At 39.0% G+C, this 18,790-nt stretch overlaps 4 protein-coding genes and 1 non-coding gene across 5 annotated transcripts; 2 read left to right on the plus strand and 3 right to left on the minus strand.

Annotated features, from left to right (window-relative positions):
* Window positions 1–996: 996 nt before the first annotated feature.
* On the plus strand, window positions 997–2,901 carry ATC70_003322 (uncharacterized protein; the record flags this gene model as incomplete). Its single annotated transcript, XM_064822685.1, has 7 exons — window positions 997–1,012; window positions 1,070–1,162; window positions 1,221–1,397; window positions 1,453–1,522; window positions 1,572–2,355; window positions 2,410–2,733; window positions 2,785–2,901. 7 exons carry the CDS (start codon window positions 997–999, stop codon window positions 2,899–2,901), a joined length of 1,581 nt encoding a protein of 526 aa, XP_064679285.1.
* A 4,435-nt stretch (window positions 2,902–7,336) lies between these two features.
* TOM70_1 (TOM (translocase of outer membrane) complex component) lies at window positions 7,337–7,894 on the minus strand (the record flags this gene model as incomplete). The annotated part of the gene is made up of 1 exon (XM_064822686.1): window positions 7,337–7,894. The coding sequence occupies one exon, from the start codon at window positions 7,892–7,894 to the stop codon at window positions 7,337–7,339; it is 558 nt and encodes a 185-aa protein (XP_064679286.1).
* Window positions 7,895–10,093: 2,199 nt separating this feature from the next.
* Window positions 10,094–12,078, plus strand: VPS55 (Vacuolar protein sorting-associated protein 55; the record flags this gene model as incomplete). The annotated part of the gene is made up of 2 exons (XM_064822687.1): window positions 10,094–11,506; window positions 11,560–12,078. 2 exons carry the CDS (start codon window positions 10,094–10,096, stop codon window positions 12,076–12,078), a joined length of 1,932 nt encoding a protein of 643 aa, XP_064679287.1.
* A 202-nt stretch (window positions 12,079–12,280) lies between these two features.
* Window positions 12,281–15,160, minus strand: ATC70_003325 (uncharacterized protein; the record flags this gene model as incomplete). Its single annotated transcript, XM_064822688.1, has 6 exons — window positions 12,281–12,705; window positions 12,756–14,511; window positions 14,572–14,801; window positions 14,861–14,897; window positions 14,952–15,068; window positions 15,143–15,160. The coding sequence occupies 6 exons, from the start codon at window positions 15,158–15,160 to the stop codon at window positions 12,281–12,283; spliced, it is 2,583 nt and encodes an 860-aa protein (XP_064679288.1).
* Window positions 15,161–16,279: 1,119 nt separating this feature from the next.
* ATC70_003326 lies at window positions 16,280–16,350 on the minus strand. The gene has a single exon. It is a non-coding gene; the product is annotated as a tRNA-His (tRNA).
* Between the last annotated feature and the right edge of the window lie 2,440 nt (window positions 16,351–18,790).

An 18,790-nucleotide genomic window follows, 5' to 3' on the forward strand; every position in this document is an offset into this window, starting at 1 on the left:
TTCTATTTGAAATGTCACATGTACACCCAAATCCAACACATTTATTGGCTGAATGTCTCCCCTCAAAATTCATTTTTTCTATCTAACAACCTAATGCTTCTAACGTTTCCACAATGATATTGACGGAAAAAAGGCACTTTTCCATCTAAATCAATTATATACCACCTGGTTCTGTTTTTACTTGATTTGGTAAATGTGATTGTAATCGGTTCCTAGTGCCCTGTCTTAATATCGTATATAATCTGTGAAGTGGGGGCATGTATCTCACATGACCCGTTTAATGGATGGCTAGCAGGCATTTCCCATTTTTAGGATGATAAATTGCCATGTTTCATACATCATTTATCCGGTCTGTGTGTTGTGAAAAACTTAAGCTACAGCACAAAATAAGCGCTGTAAATCGAAAACTATGCTTTTGCCTTGCTCATCTTTTTTTTTTTCTATTCAAATGTAATAACAAGTACACCTTGGAATGTTGAGATGGCATATGAAATCTGATAATTCAAGACATTCACTGCTTTGCGTTATCAAATTGCTAGAAAATAGAAAACAGAGCATGGGATATTTTTACTTTCTTACTCGCAAACAGAAGCATTTGTAATCATTAATTTGATCTATTCTGAGACAATGCTGAATGCAACCGTTGTTTACATGTACTGCTCAGCACTTGATTTATGACGGTTGCCATGTTGATATCAAGCTGAGTTGACTAATGCTTGACCTGATTTCAGATGGTTGCTATGATACCTGAAAAGTGCAATGCATGTCTACAAATGGCTCCAAATGAAGCGACATTTAATGCAAATCCAAGGTGCAATGATCAACAATGAAAGCAGTGACTCCTTTTACTTGATTCAGACCCTCTAGCAACAGTTTCACTGTCTACTGCGGTTATTTAATGTACCCATTTCGAAAAAAAAAAACAATTGTTTACATTCAACATCAAGTGAATTGTTCATCTTGTCGCGTTTTGTACTTGTTTTCTAGATAAAAATCATGTATAAACCTACTGGTATGTTGTATACATGCTCATTCTGGCTGCTAGAACTACTGCTAATGTGTTTTAAAGGTACAAATGTCACTCCTTTGGGAGCAAAGAGACGTTTTAGAGATGGTTCAAATGAGCGACCTGTGAAAAATGAGCCAGATTATCATTCAAGAGGTACGCAGCCGAACAGACCCACTGAAATATGCTTCTTTGTTAACAGTTTGGTATTTAGATTATCGCTCATCCAGCTCATCAGCACCACCACCTCCATCCAATCCAACATCTGATGGTTCAGCACCAAAGAGAAAGCGTAAGAGTCGTTGGGGAGATGAGCAACAAAAGGTCATTATCCCCGGTTTACCTACTACCATCTCAAAGGCAAACAGAGATCAATCCGAAAAGTATCTTTGTAAGTATACATCTATCTGCACTAAACGGAGCACGATGTTGATATGAATTCCTAGTGCAAATTAGATTGGAAGAAGTAAACAGAAAGATTCGTACAAATGATTTTACGCCAGGAGAGCGTGAGAGGTGAGAACAAGATAAATTGACTAAAAGCGCATGCTGACATGTTTGATAGATCACCTTCTCCTGAGCCCATTTACAATGCTGATGGTAAACGTGTGAATACCAGAGAAGCCAGATACAAAAAGAAATTGGAAGATGAACGTCATAGATTGATCGAAACTGCCATAAGAACGATTCCCAACTTTAGACCTCCCCTTGATTACAAGCGTCCTACAAAGACTCAAGAAAAGGTCTATATTCCTGCTAAAGAATTTCCTGAAATCAACTTTATCGGTCAACTCATTGGTCCTCGTGGAAATACGTTAAAGAACATGGAATCAGAATCTGGCGCAAAAATCAGCATTCGTGGTCGTGGATCAGTGAAAGAGGGTAAATCAAGAACTGACGCAGCTGCTGGTGCTGGTCAAGAGGAAGATTTGCATTGTTTGGTTACGGCAGATACGGAAGAAAAAGTCAGAAAGGCTGTCAAATTGATTGAAAAGGTCATTGAGACCTCGGCCTCTGTACCTGAAGGTCAAAATGAATTGAAGAGAAATCAATTGCGTGAGTTGGCTGCTTTGAACGGTACATTGCGTGATGATGAAAATCAAACTTGTCTGAATTGTGGTGCGCCTGGTCATAGAAGATATGAATGTCCTGAAAGACAGAACGTTACTTCCAGCTTAACTTGTCATGTCTGTGGTGGTTTGGGCCATATTGCTCGTGATTGTAATCAGAGAAACAACCCAGAGATGGCAAATCAAGCTCGCGAGCGTGATTCTCAACTCGACAGTGAATATATGAATTTGATGGCTGAATTGGGCGAGTCTGTTCCTGGAAGCGATGCTAACCGCTCTGTAAGTATTGTGTATCATTTTGATTGTTGGTAGATACTAATGATGTTACTCCAGTATGGTGGATCTGCTCCTCCTGGCGGTAATGCTGCTCCATGGCAACAATCAAGATCTGGTGGATCTGCCGCCCCACCATGGCAACAACCTAAAACTGGCGGTGCCGCTCCTCCACCATGGTCTACACCCAGCGCTAGCAGTTATGGATCACCTGCTGGTAGAGATGCAGTACCTGGTGGTCAGAGTGCTCCCTGGCAATCAGGCGGATACAACGCATATCAGGCACAAGGATATTACAATGGTTATGGATCTTATGGATATTACGACCCATCTCAAGCACCACCACCTCCGCCTTCATCATCGGGTCAGGGCGTAGATCAATGGGTACGTTTGATTTGAGTAAATGTTGATTCGCGATACTAACAAGCATAATAGGGTATGGCTCCACCTCCACCTCCACCATCATCGGATGATAGTCTTCCTCCTCCTCCACCTCCACCACCATCTTCTGATTCAACACAACCACCTCCACCTCCACCTCCTAGCTCCTAGCTCCTAACTCCTAGTTCTGCTCAATTAGTCTCTTTTTTCATATTTTTTCCATATTTACAATAAAAAAATCATTATCGTATTTTTAATTACGGGCGGGTTTCTTTTGACAAAAATCAAGAAGTTTCTGTATGACGCACTTGTTCCTAAGGTTGCGAGAATGCCCTGTTAATCACGACATTTGAATCTTTTTTGGAAAGTTTTCTGCAAGTGTTGGATCACACAGATGGAAGCTTGAGGTTGATTCATTGATCAAGTCCAAAAAGGAAATATGTGATTGTATAGGAGCAGACACTCCAGATCAGATAACCGATTGAATGGACCTGTATTACGCTGTCCCCGCCTCTTCATCATATACGCAGAGCAACGGGATCATTATAAACATTTATACCAATACTGGGAACGAACTGACACCATTTTATTGAAAAATTCTCAATTCTCTTGCTTCTATAGAGGCAGGTTTGGTTTTCCTTGTGTATCAGTTTGTACATAAACAACGTCTTGGTGTTACAAGCAACTCAAACAGCAATGTACATCTTTCTTCGAATTCTTTGTGCTAAGCGCCATCATGGACCCTATTACATGATCAAGTTCTAGAATGCTATCATTTATTAGATTGATTTGATACAATTGGATACAGCTTGTCAAAAAGATGGAACTCTTAGTTGAATCAGAAATTAACGTAATAATCAATACGCCTGTCAAATATTGCATACAATACTCTTCGGAAGCACATATCTTCTTGCAAAGCTTCCGGTTTTTCCTAACGCTAAAAGGTTAATGTGCATCAGGGAATGAGAACATCATGCATTCATCCAATGATGTGCTAAACTCGTCTTCGAGTTGCACACAGCAGTCTCTAGATCAATGGACATGTAATGATGGAAGCGCATGTCTGTCTACACGCTCATGATATGATATCATTAGCTATTAACATAACTGAGCAATACGATCGATAGAGCAAAATCAATGCTTTTTTTTTCTTTTGTTTACATGTTATTTAGCCTTATTTATTAAAAAAAAAATCAAGTTACGCTTCCAATGCTTCTTCAAATTCTTCTTAAACACCGTGTTTTTCGGTCTATATGACTTAATCATCATCATTAGTAGTTGTAACTACTTGGTCTAAATATTGAATTGGGGAACGCGGCTAGATAAATACTCGTATAAATGAAACTTTTATCCATGCCTGATATTATCGTCATCATCATCATTCCAAGAAATACTTGAGGACCTAATGTGTACGATGCAAATCACCCAATATCCTGCTTCTTGGTGCTCTGATTGATTACATCTGCCGCCAAAAAGTCTAACCCTAAATCTTAAATTTGCAGGCTTGATACGGATCATCTCCTGTTGACTTTATACGTATGGCACTTGTGTCTAATATTAGGTATTTGATTCGTATAAGACAGAATGTTTTACAGTACACCTGTCTCTCTCCATGACGACACACATGATTGAGGCCTAACTTGTCATTGCCTTGCATTGTTTATATGTATATACGGAGATGTCGTTTGCCTATATTAGGCAGCTATTCAACATTGGATACCGGACAAAGCTCAAATGGTTTTTGTTTGCATTTATAAGCATGCTGATGAGATCCTGAAAGAAGAGGAAGAATGACAAGCCTGAACTCATATCACGAAAATGCTTACATTTGACTGAACCCTTAAATAAGATTGGAGCTAATTGCTGGTGAAGATAGGCGCACTCAGAATCTACCAGCTGTCAACGAGGTAGCAGCCATCATTCCGAATGAATATTCTGATGCAACTTTTAAAGATATCCGTATCACATACCGAAGTAGCTTTTCAGCCAGTGGTAATTGTCTCTTTTTTTTGAACGAATCAATCAAACACATACTGTCTACATGTCATGTTGAAATGCCACAAATCATGATTAGGATGCTGGGATTACATACATTTTACTGGCGAGCCAGGCTGACTGGCGCTGTCAGATAATAGAATGCCCAACAAAAGCAAAAAAAAAAAGTGTGTTTGGGCTAAGCTATTGTCCTTTCAAATCCATGATCCTCTTTTAATCAGCATCACAATCATCATTGTCATCATCGGAAAGGTATTTGGGCCAGCCAGCAGCAATGCCATCGCTAAAATTGATTCAAACTCAGTTTATTCTTTCTGTTCGAGATTGGACAGATTTCGTCTTCTTTTCGACTTCTTTAATTTATTTTATGATATTCGACTATAGAGACTGTGATGATCACCCTGTGCTTCCTAATACATTCCTGAAGTACTTTTCAAGGCGCTTCCAATGGTGCTAACTGTAACAAGTGTTTTGACTGAAACTATTGAGCAATTTGGTAAAATATGAAATGAGGTTTTTAGCGAAAATAGGCATATTTTACATCTGAAAACCTCATAAAAGTGATTTCATAGGTTGCTTTGGATCGAGATAAATATTTTGGCTCAATATACTCTATAGTAAAAGTCTCCATTTCCAAGGTAAAAAAATACGATCGTTTGATTTTCGATGAAAACCATGAGGTACCCCTCATGCTTTTTGGCCGATTTTTGGCCATGTTTTTTTGGTTCCCAAAAAGTTGAGCAACGGTGTCAGGAAGTTACTACTACTCAAGTACAATTGTTTGGCGTTATCCCGGTGGCTCAGAAAGGTCTACATGTCAAGATATGAAGGCTTGAAAGCTGTCAAATTTGTTAGTGTTTATACATTTGCTTGCCAATAGGCGCGTTCTTGTTATAATTCAAGGGCGCAAAGACATTGTATGCTTTAATTTAGATTCAGAGTATGCTATTAGATCCAAATATTCAGCTGGAAACAGTAAGTTGAATGGCACTAATGTATCGCTGGATTATAGCACAATGATGCAGCTTGCTAGTGAGACGAAGGCGGTTGTAAGGCATTCTGGAAATTGTAGAAGCAATAGAGAGTCTGCATCTAATAAAGACTATACGGTAGTCCATTGCTTGGTAGTTCAAATCACTAGGTTATCTGTATCATATTCGCGAAGTTGGCGTTAACACTACCACAAGCAAGACGATAAGCCAAGGAACACTTGTTTACCGTCCATCAAGCCCAAAGCCTATACGTATATCGTCATATAGGGGCATATCAGTTTTTAACGTTTTACTTATATATCTTCACTATATATACTGTAAAACATTCAAAAAAAAAAGTAGACAAGCTAAATCATATCCTTTCAAAATTTTAAAAAATTGTGTGTCGTACAAGGTGAATAAAACCATCGGCAAAGCCGGCAATGGGGAGGGGGTGTCACCGTAGCGAAGCAAAGATGTAAAATCATGGTATTAAGGCGTCTAATCCAACACTTGGTAATATTGATCTATATGAGGCTTGATCGCAGCGAAGCGAAGGTACAAAACCATAGTGTTCAAGCAGCGAATTCGGTTACTCATTTCCATTACTATCAAGCTTACCAACAACATAACGTATCAAAATTTGCATGAATTAGTCTTACCAAAATCAATATGTCTCCTACTCGAATTAGAAGTTGCACAGGCTGCAGAACTGCGCTTCTAGAAGATTTCAATTACTAAAGATGTGATTCATGCCGTGTAAATAAAAGCCATAAAGCAAAACGTAACCAAATTGGACAGCTTTCAAGCCTTCATATCTTGACATGTAGACCTTTCTGAGCCACCGGGATAACGCCAAACAATTGTACTTGAGTAGTAGTAACTTCCTGACACCGTTGCTCAACTTTTTGGGAACCAAAAAAACATGGCCAAAAATCGGCCAAAAAGCATGAGGGGTACCTCATGGTTTTCATCGAAAATCAAACGATCGTATTTTTTTACCTTGGAAATGGAGACTTTTACTATAGAGTATATTGAGCCAAAATATTTATCTCGATCCAAAGCAACCTATGAAATCACTTTTATGAGGTTTTCAGATGTAAAATATGCCTATTTTCGCTAAAAACCTCATTTCATATTTTACCAAATTGCTCAATAGTTTCAGTCAAAACACTTGTTACAGTTAGCACCATTGGAAGCGCCTTGAAAAGTACTTCAGGAATGTATTAGGAAGCACAGGGTGATCATCACAGTCTCTATAGTCGAATATCATAAAATAAATTAAAGAAGTCGAAAAGAAGACGAAATCTGTCCAATCTCGAACAGAAAGAATAAACTGAGTTTTAATGTATGGCATGTTACGAACGATAGTAATATATTACTTTTATCATTGTGACAAGCTAGCCATTATTCAAAATGTGGCCAAACAGTTGTCGAATTTATCAATTTTCTTCAAAAACTCTTGCCTGCGTTTATGCCTGCGTTTATGGTTGCGTTTACACAATGTCATGCCAGGCAAATCTGGTTCAGATACTTTTAAGCGAATATGAGCTTTATTCAATCATGTGCGAGGGATATAGTGGGTAATGCTCATTTGGATGCTGTTGATGAGAATTTTGTTAAAGATAATATTTAATAGACTAGTTTTGAGCAAGTTTACATTTCTTGCGAGGACGTTTGACCACCAGCTTGGATTCGTAGACATTACGAGACAAACAGTACTTGTATCCAGTGACAATGGAATCATTCTCTTGGAATGGCTTCAAATCGCCTTGGCTTGGTACGATCAGGTAGTTGCAATTGAATGGATGCTGAATGACTTGATAATCATAGTCGTCATCATCATTGTCATATCGTTCAAGTAAGTCGTTTACTTCCCGTACTAAGTCTTGAATGTCGAAGTAATCAGCTTCATGTCTCAGCTTTCTCAATCCTTCTTCAGTCTTAGAATAGATCTTTTGTGATCTCCAGTATTCCAAAATGTCTTGAAATATCTCGCCATTCCTATCAATGAAGATCTCCAATACTGGGGGCTTGTTTTCGTTAATTACACTAATACCGGCATTGCTGTGATGAGTCTGTGCTTGCTTCTTTTTGTACTTGTCTAACAAGACGCTCGACTTCTTTATTGTATCGTAATTGATGAGAAAGAGCTTTCCGCCTACGTTTAGCTTGAGTAATTGCACTTCGCTGGCCATGTTGTGAAAATGGGAGAACAAAGAAAAACGAAAGAGAAGGCGATGGTGCATGATTTTATCATTTGAATGGTTTATAGTGCCGATACTATCAATAAGGTCCTGATTAAATTTGATTCCACAGCTTGACAACTTTTCAGAAGCACATCTACAGTCAAGACCCCATAATACTGTACGAGAATTAAACAGCATGATACTTTTAGATCAATTCAGATTATGCTATTGCTCATAACTCATCCAGCATATAAATGTAACCGACAAAACTTATTAATCAATCGAGTAGATCAAGGCCCAAAGATCTGATACTTGCAGAATATTGCTATTTTATAACAAGAATAGATGATATGCTTTTTCTTGGAGCATTTTGCGTAATTGCTTCTTGAATATAAACCTGCTGCTGAGAGGCCAGTGATCTAACATTACTGGCAGTGAGATAGCAGAACCATTGAGGTTGACGACATTAGAGGAATAAGCACGACTGTGCTAACCTTTAGTGAGTCAAGTGAAATATCCTCAGGTGATTATCCATAAATCCAATTATCAATCATTTCATGGGCAATTACAATACCTATCTTGCTTGAAGAAGCAATGCATTTTCAGGTACATTTTATGCAGAAAGGAATACCTTACTACTACAAAAATATCTCAAATTGCAGCGTACTTGGCCATATCTAATCTTTAGGCTCTCTACTGATTTGCACTATTAAAATAGTCCAATAGCATGAAGAAACTCTATCATTCACAATGTTACAGCCGTTGACCAATTGTAAGATCGAAAGGTTCAAGCTTTTTTCGAGACATAATCATTGGATAAACTACATATTTTGCCCACGGTACCATCAAAGTTTTATTTAGCAACGAGATTCACAACTGATGGCTAGAAAAACACAAGACTGAATCTCTTTCGGTACCTTGCAATGTCTACTTTGCAACGCGATGGTCATCCGCTAGTTTGAAAAGACCAGCAATGAAGAATCGACAAACCAAGCATTTGATCCAATGAATTGACAATCTCGACTTCATTACGCTGCATTGCGTTGCTGTTGTCGCTTCAATTGGTACTCCGTATTCAGCTGTGTCATCAGATTTTGTGTGGTTCTTTCTATAAATCCTTCTTGTTTATCTATATTCTCATTATTTCATCCATAAATTTCAATGCTATATAACAAAGAAAAATTAGTCCGAGGCCATCGTCGAGAGTCAGCATTATTTACGCTTGTGGAATTGCAAGATCTCAGAGGTTAGAAAGTATATACAACACAAACGATTGAAACTATGTATAAACCAGATTGTTCATCATCATGTAGCTCATCAAAGAACATTTGAAGGTGCATACTGGAGAACTGCTTTGGCTGCTTTTTCTTCAGGCCTGCTCATTTTGAAAGTATTTACTCGAGAGTTTTACAAGATTGGCATCACATTTTTTGTGTTTGGATTAGCCATGTTAGCTATAGCGCTGTGGCGTAGAAGAACTTCGTTTGATGTATTTGATTCAACCATTCCCTATAAAACCAGTGGTGATTGGGTCATCTTGACGACTGTAGTAACCATGGCAACGTACATTGTGCTGCTTGTTTTACTTTGGAACCTTTAGCATGTAATCAAGAACAGAAACAATTCAAAATCATACCCCCCCCCATAACAATAGTTCTCGCTCAACATTGCGCTTAGAAAATAGGAATGAGAGATAAAGTCTATTCCAAGCTAGCCCTACATCTTTCTTATATATACACATCAAATAAACATAACGGAGATATTCTCCAACATATAGCACAATGATTTGGTTGTACAAATTGCAGAATCGTCCTTCTCACGTGTGCATGCTTGTATGGGTAGAATGAGGCCAAACAAGTGTGCGAAAAAATCATTAATGTTACAAAATCATATAGAAAATCAAGTAAAATTAAAGAAGGTTGCCATGAATTGACAGGTCGCAACACGTGCGATTCTATAGGATATAAAATGAATCTACCAATGGAATTGACCATGAAGTAATTGTCTTGCCTTTGATTCATCAACATTAGCATTGGCATCTGGGAATATAAATTGAGAAATTTAAGTGTTTTTTCTTCTCTCTTCCTTTCTATTCTTTCTTTCTCTCTCTCTCTCTCTCTCTCTCTCTCACACACACACACACACACACACACACTTTCTCTTTTCTACTTGTCTCTATTTATTCCCTGAATTTGTTCATCAAACACCATGTCCATCATGCAAACCAAAGAATGCCACATCTCAGACTGCGAGGATAACGACGATGAAAGCGAATGGGATTTATCCAACACGTATGAAAGCAGTTCGGAAAATGATGAAGCATCCAGCGACGAACACAAGGATCATTATTTCGACCCTACAAAGATCACGACCTCTTTACCGTTGTTACCCTTCAACAATCAAGTAGGCGGGCACGCGTCCTTTTTCCGTTTCTCAAAACGAGCCATCTGCAAGCCTGTGTCTAGCAGAGAACAAGAATTTTACGAACACATTGATGCCAAACATCACGAATTGCTTCCTTTCACCTCCCAATACATGGGTGTCCTCAACGTCACTTATCGCTCTACTGGAACAGCTGAACCTCCAGTGCCTGAGGTGCTGTTTGAAAAGAATAAGCATTTATTGCGCGATTGGCATGCTTGTGCAAACAATCTGGGTAGGCGCCATTCATCCTCATGCTCCCCAGGCTCGCATCCTTCGCAGGACTATCTGAGGCCCTCCATCTGTCGTGCTCGATCCAAAAAGTTTCAAGAGCAAGTGCTTCGAGAGGTGTTTTCTCCAGAGGCTCTCAAGGAGAGGTTGGTCCTGGCTGAGGATTGGAAACGTCGGAATAGACTTCCCAGTAATGCAAGCAGTGGCAATTTGGAGGAACTCAAATCTTGTTGGGACTCCACTCAACCTGAACTTGCACACAGTTACTCTGATCGCTTCCCTGTTAGAAAATTATGGAGGGACGAGAATCCAATTGCGGAAGGTGGCCGATCCGTGCCTATCATGAGCACTTGTCAGCACCATCAGCCAGCCGAAGATGACTTTGATGAAGATGACGACAGTAGCACACTCACAGATTCAATTGATACCATGACACTAGAACCAAGACGACCTTCTTTTATCAGCTCAACAGCCTCTTCACCCAGCATCAAGAAGGAATCGCCCGGAGAATCAGTTGATGACGATAATATATTTACAATGGACGACTTTGATGTTGGAAAGCGGCCTCACCTGGATACAATGAAACGAGCACCACCCAATATTCCACTCTTGCAAGTTGATTCCACATGCCTCAAGAAACAGAATAACAAACAAAGAGATTGTGCGACATCAGATACCAATGCGAAGCGACTCAACAATCCTTGGTCTCTGCAGATTTACAACCGTGATTTACAGAAGATACGGAACAGAAAGCAGACAAACGCTGCAGACGAGCCACAACAGACTATGCAAAAGTACATCCTTATTGAAGACTTGACCGACGATGTGAAATATCCTTGTGTACTGGATCTCAAAATGGGAACTCGTCAATACGGCGTCTATGCCACACGTGAAAAAATGAGAAGCCAGACGATCAAATGCGAGAAATCCACTAGCAAAGTGCTGGGTGTGCGAGTGTGCGGCATGCAGGTAAACTTGATTCTGGGTCGTGTTTATTGCGTATTAATCCGCGTTTATTGTAGGTGTACAAGACCAACCTGAGAGAGTTTCTGTTCCAAGACAAATATTATGGTAGGACTTTGACGCCAATATCATTCTGTCATACATTAGAGGCATATCTTGATAATGGAAATGGTTGTCAAATAAAACATATACCCGTTATCGTTAGAAAATTGCGTAGATTAGCAAGAATTGTAAAAACTATGAACGATTATAGGTTTTATTCTTCTAGTTTACTGATGATTTATGATGGTAATGCTAGCAGTGATCGCAAAATCGATGTTCGTATCATTGATTTTGCAAACTGCGTTACGTCTGAGGATGTCCAATGTCAATACCAGAACTTTACATATCCACCAAGAAACAAGGGGCCTGACAATGGTTACTTGCTCGGTCTGAAATCACTGGTTTTATGCTTTGAACGCATCTTTGCAAAACATGGCGGCTCTGCTCAAGACCTGTTTACGGAAGGTGATGATGTTTTTCAAGACATTTACGAAACTGCCAATGACGAAGCTATCGCAAGCATAATGCAACAGTAATTACCATGTATATATATATATTCATCCACATCGTATAGTTACCCTTCTTCCCGCAACGCTGTAATAATCCAAAAATCATAGCTTCCTTGTATTATACTCTCTTAATCAATAAAAAATTATAACATTTAAAACAAACCAAACTTGATGGCAATAGTATATTTATTATACTAGTTGGTTTTTTACATATTTTATAGCATTATTATTAGATGAGAGAGGGGGATTCGGCTTTTGGTGATTCTTTTTCTTGTACTGTGCTGTCTTCTTCTTCTACCACTTCTTCGCTAGCATCCACAAGAGGCTCCTCTTCGATTTCTTGCTCTGCCTTACTAACAACATCGACAAGAGGCGATGATTCCTCAGTAGTAGTTTGTCTGTTTAAAATTTCAGGGAAGAGATTAGGGTACTCTGATGGATCTGCTAAGCTCTCGGCTGTCTTTTTGCGGTTTTTGCTCTCGAGTCCAGACTTCCATAAACCAACGATTCTAGAGATTTGATCAGGAGCGTAAGTTCTAGCCAGCATGGCAGCTTCAGGGATACGGTCTGTCTTGATTAGCAAATCAATTGCTTCTTCCATTGCACCCAATTCGAAGAGGCAAGTAAATGCGATGTTGTTCTTGCCTTGTTCAACTAATAACACGTTAATAAGAGTGCTTCGTGGTATAATCTATGCAACTTACTGGCTGTATCGGCAATTTGTCTGATACCAGCACGGTTACCATTGGCTGTGTAGAAGAGCAATAACCCACTAAGATCCTTTGCCTTGATTAGACATTCTTCAGCCAACTTGAACTTCCAAGAGGACATGGCGACATCACCCAGTGTTCTCCACTTGGGCTCAGAATCGACTTGATGTGCAATTTCGGAGGCAATGTCGAGCTTACCGAGTTGAATAGATAGATCAAATCGTTGGTCGATATCAGTAGTTACTTCGAGCGCCAATTCTTTGAGGTCTTGGGATTCAAGGAATCTGGCGACACGGCCACGCTGATCAGTAGGAATAGACTCGAGTAAACCAGCAGCGGAATCGAGATCACCACGGAGAATGGCGGTTTGGTATTGAATGACGGTCAAAGATAATCCATAGCTGTAAACATTGACGTCTCTATCTGCCATGTAAATTCTATTATCTCTAGGAGCGTAGCCCAACAGGTACATGGGCTTGTCAAAATGACTGATAGTGTATGTCTCTGTACCAACAAGGTAATTCATGCGGTTGGAAGTGTTGGTGTAAATGAAACAATCGCCAGCCCAAGTACCAGTCTTGACACCTTCAGGAATTTCAGTGATAAACTCGAAAGCATCCTCAACACCCTCCTCTCCTGGATCGCCGCCATTTTCAAGGAATTGGGCATAAGCTTGAGCATTGTATCTCAACACGTAGAATGAGTCTTCACAAGCAATAGCAATCAAATCGCCAGCATCAGACCAGTACACACTTCTAGAATCGACATCGATACGACGAACAACTTCTCCATTTTCCCAATCATAAAAGTTCAAGAAGCCGTTACCACGAACACCAAGCAAAGCACCACCATAAATTCCTTCGGCACTGTAGTTCAGCTTAGGGAGTAAACCAGCTCTTTCCTTGAAGTTCTTAAAGACCTTGACCTTTGTAGAGGACTCACGGACAGCATACACATTTGAATCGTCAGCCCAAACAAAATCCAGACCGCTGCCAAAACTCTTGTTTCTCCAAGCCAAAGCAGTGTAAATGATATACTCGCCATCGCCACATACGACAACAAAACGACCGTTGGGAGAGTGTTGCAGGGTTTGAGGGTAGACTTCGCAGCTTCCAAGATCCTTGATGGGCAGAGCCAAACGCTCGCCGTCCTTGACATTATCATCAATACCTGTTTTGATGTTGGTTGTTTGAATTTCAGAGTGCTTGGCCCAGATAATCTTTCCAGACAAATCCATAGAGACGGCAGGCTCCTCTCTGCCAAGTTTGATAACAACAGCACCTTCATCGTAGCCCAAAGCTACATTGTTGCCGTTCTTTTGAGTGGCCATGCACCAAGAGCGCTCCAAGCCATAGTTTAATGTGTTTTCGAGGCGGTAGGTATCAGAATTCCAGAGACGCACAGTGCCATCCTCAGAGCCTGACAAAATGATGGGTAAATTGGGGTGGAAAGCAGCGAAATTGACATTTTGGTTGTGTCCTTCGAGTGTTTGAACGCAGTTTTTGTTCTGGTAATCCCAAATCTTGACAAGATTATCATCAGCGCAAGAGATCAAATAAGGCTTGTCACCACCTTGATAGTAATCGACAAAATTAACACCCTTTTCATGGCCATCCAAGGTGAAGTTGGGGACGTTGGATCCAAGTGACCAGACCTTGATCATGCCATCAAGACCTGCAGATGCAAATGTGTTGGAATCTTTGGGGTTGAATGTCAAGTGCATGACAAAGTGAGCATGGCCTTCAAAGACCTATTTCAAGTACAGTAGCGTTAATCTTCATCCTTGGCATATAGCGCATTAGGTTCCTACCTGAGCACACTTCCATCCCTTCTCCCAATCCCAAAGACGAATGGTCATATCATCAGAACCAGACAATAAAAGAGGTTGAGTAGGGTGAACTGCAAGACAACGAATGTAATCGGGATGAGCTTCAAAATGGGTCACCTTCTCAAGTGTGTTGTAGTTGAATACACGAATTTGAGAATCATCAGCACCAGTAATAATCCAATTTTTACGAGCAACAAACTTTGCAGCACGAACTATAGTATAACACACGATCAGTATTCATCCACAATGTGCTGTCTGTGTATGTCTGTACCGGGTGTTTCTGAAACTTCGATGGTTTTGACCAAGGCCTATTCAAACATGCACTGAGTGAGTTGTTTAAGCACTCAGACAGCAATATTTACCTGTGTTTCGTAGTTGTAGATTTGAACGATGCCGCTGTATAAACTGGTCAATAGCCAAGGCTCAGTTGGGTGCAAGTCGACGCATTTAACACGTTCTGAACGCGATAACAATTTACGCTGCAAGTCAAAAATTCCATGTTAGCGTCTCGAAGATACAGGTTACTGGGAATATTGCTGTTGCTTATACTTGCCTTAATATCAATGCGCATGCCCTAGAAAATGAGGAAAGAGATTAGCAAAGGGTTTTATATGTACGCGTAAGCAACTTCAAAGAATCAAATGGCATTTATGTTCAAGTGCTTCCTCATCTTGACCCTTCGTCGAATAGTGCCCTTTATTTAATTTAGCTGAAATAAAGAGGCCCACATCCAATGTGACAAAAAAGACAAGATGAAGCACCCACTCGATATGTAAAATATCCACAAAGAAACAGCATAATTTACCATTTTTAATAGTTGACAAAGTGTCTTGTGGTGAGTCTTGTAGAAAAAAACGGTAAAGCAAAAGAAGTTGTTTTAAAAAGAAACAGGATGTATAAACTTGAGCTATTTGGAACACCTCACTGGAGTGCAGCCAATCCAATAAGAAGTGGAAACGAAGATGTAAGTGGCACGTATCGCGGTTATTTAAAGTAGCATTCTATCATCTGCTCAACAAAAACGTTGACCACTTTGCTTGAGTCATATTCGCCTGTAGGCAACATAATTTTGACTCTTTCGGTACACATTATAGTAGACATAATATGAGGCACGCATTTGCAGTATGTCTTTTTCAGCAGGTCCAGGGTTCATCTTGCTCGTATGACAGACATTTATGGCATGAAAGGTGATAACGCAAACCTTGCTCATTGGATATCTATAATTATGGGTGATGTTGATTAGAAGCATCTATGAAAGCTCAATTAAAATGACATTTTGCATCGTATATTAAAATAAACCAGCCTTCATATGGCATCTGTTGTATTAAACCCTTAATTATCTCAAGAGATTTCATCAGCTCTTTCATTATACTATTCGTTTCAGAAGCATAAGGAATAACAATTGTTTATCCTAAACACATGTAAAATACGTAGAGGGCGCAATAAGGAAGCGATCTGCCATCTGACGTTTCGTTTTCATCATGCGGTGATCGTATAGCAACTCTATACAAAGTTTATCATTACAATCCTGTCAGAAAATATATTAAAACTTATTTGCACTACTGATCTACTTGAATTCGTTAAAGATACTTGCATTATCCGACCTTTTCACGCCAAAAACAATGCCCTGAACCATCAAAACGAACACTGCGCTACATACACTGCATTTTGAAGATTTGACAAAAAGAAATGCTGGTAGCAGGAATCGAACCTGCGTCGACACGGCCACAACGTGATGTACTGCCACTATACTATACCAGCTTCCATATTTAGTAATTTTAAAGCAAAAATATATTCAAATAATTAACAAAATAACAAAACGTGATTTTTCATAGCTCTCTTCACAAACTTGATCGCTCTAATTACTATTTAGTGCTTGGAATAACTTCTTAAATGGCTGAAAGGCTGTTACGCTACCCCCCTTGCATGAGACTTAACGTTGCACTTCTACATCGAGTAACAATAATATGCAAAATATAACTTATTTAACTCAACAACACAACAAACCTTCTCGCGTTGTATATTACATAAGAGGATCTGAGAATGGGCAGAGATGCATAGTAGAAGTGAGAGGTCTTTATTCAAGCAGCACGAAGGAACATGAGCGGTGCCATCAAATGGCTAATCTATATCCTGGTTCCTAGAGAGTGGTAGCCTATGGCCTTTCGTCCCTGGAAGTGGGTTTCAATTCCGACAAATGTTCTTCTGTCAAAGCTATTAGGAAGAACATTCTATCCTGGATCATCTTTGTTGTTTATCCTTGACTGGTGGTTCATGAGTTCTTATGCAGCACATTCTCGTTAACTGGTTCAAGGCTTATACAATTATTCCGCATTCAAGATCAAGGTCCTATTGCTGCGGCACTGTCAAATAACTATAAATACTTTGATATCTACACTAGTTTTGATCCCCATTCAATCTTCGAATAACTCAATAAATATATTATTCAGTTTTAATTGTAGTTCCTCTGTCTATATTTCATTATTCTAAACAGCTGCAAATGGAAATGCACACTTCATGAGATAATCAACATTGGAGATGCTATTTTTAAGCGGGAGAATATACATACTTTAAATTGGAAACGTTATTATTCTTGAATAAAGCAAGCTACAGTTGTCTAGTCTTGACAACAAGGTTCTTCAACATGTCAGGTATCTATTGATAACTTAAAACTAGCATGTTATTATGGCCCTTTTCGTACGCTCCAATTTTTAAAATGCTTGGTCAAATGCACACTTGTGTGGTGTACACATGCGGAAGGTCAACGGAGCTTCAATTTATAATATTCTAAATGAGGATCCATAGGATTCCAAAATCTATCGACCTTAACATTACGCGTTTCTTGATAGTAAACACCCCTTCAAACTTATAAACTTGTAGAGAATTTAAAGGAGAATACAATGGTGTTTGTTTCAAGTCTCTGGTGTACATTGTTCACCTGATATTTGGTACGATTGATTTTGCAATTTTTTGACTCTTTTCTAAAGATTAATTAGTATCTGTCATCAAAACATTTTGTTAAGCAATACTAAACATTGTAGACCAAAAAACTTCCTGTCGAATGAGCTATTGCTTGAAGCTCTAGCATAACTCTATCATGAAATATTGAAAATATTGTCCTGACCGAAAAATCGTCACCAGATTTTTTGCTTGCTATCACAGGCAGATTTTAAAGAAAAATCCATGATTTTGCATGATACTCTTTTTTGACCATATCTCAACAAATACTCACTGGATTTGCACAAAACAAAGACCGTTTGATAGCTCTACGTTAGTCCTATTATAATATAAGGGTTTCAAGTACCAGATGTACGCTCCCTTCATAAACTTGCTCAAAATTATATATTTTATGAGCTACAAGCAGGGAATATTCAACTTTTTATTTATCTATCTATAGTAACCATACCATCGTATAGAAAATTGAAAAAGAAACAGAAGTTATTAAGCTTGAGCTTTCGTTCACTTAGTAAGATCTGTTGTATTCACACATCTAAATGTTCCTGAATCACAATATCGTAGATTGAATTCAGTAATAAACTATGCACATATGGAGCATATGTAAATAAACTGTATCAACATGTAAACGATAACCATGATATTCACATAAGCTAAGTTTCAGTAAGCTATTCTCTATATGTCAAAAGATAGCAGATAAGGAATGTAAGTAATTAACGTTGCCAAGAGCAACGAAAGATATTTAGACTAATCATCATCTATATCTGAAATAATTACCATCTAGCATAAGTGAGGATTGACACTAAAACTTAGCATGAGTACACCATTCTAGACGGGTGTGTAAGCAATCCATAAATCATACATATAAATAGCAGTAGACATTCACTCTTCCCTCTCCTCTTCATCTGATTTTACGAAAATAAACTTATATCCATTCTCACGTACTTTCAGATTTACAACAAGATCCAGCGGTATGGCCCTTTGAAAATCGGTCATTTTGAACATTTTCCGTCATTACTCATTGACATCGCCCTCAATAACCCCACATCAAACATGCCCTACTCAATCAAAGTACCCTCTACAACTTTCACTACACATACATCCCACATTCATATAGTAATCTAAAAAGTTTTACTAGCAGCATCTATTCAAAATGAACTACTATTTTCTAAAATCTCCCTTTTCTCAACGACCATGCTACCTACGCAAATTTCAATTACACTATCGTTTAGAGGGCAATAGCGGG

This window comes from Mucor velutinosus, assembly GCF_035048745.1.
Source record: "Mucor velutinosus strain NIH1002 chromosome Unknown tig00000165, whole genome shotgun sequence".
Taxonomy (NCBI): Eukaryota; Fungi; Mucoromycota; class Mucoromycetes; order Mucorales; family Mucoraceae; genus Mucor; species Mucor velutinosus.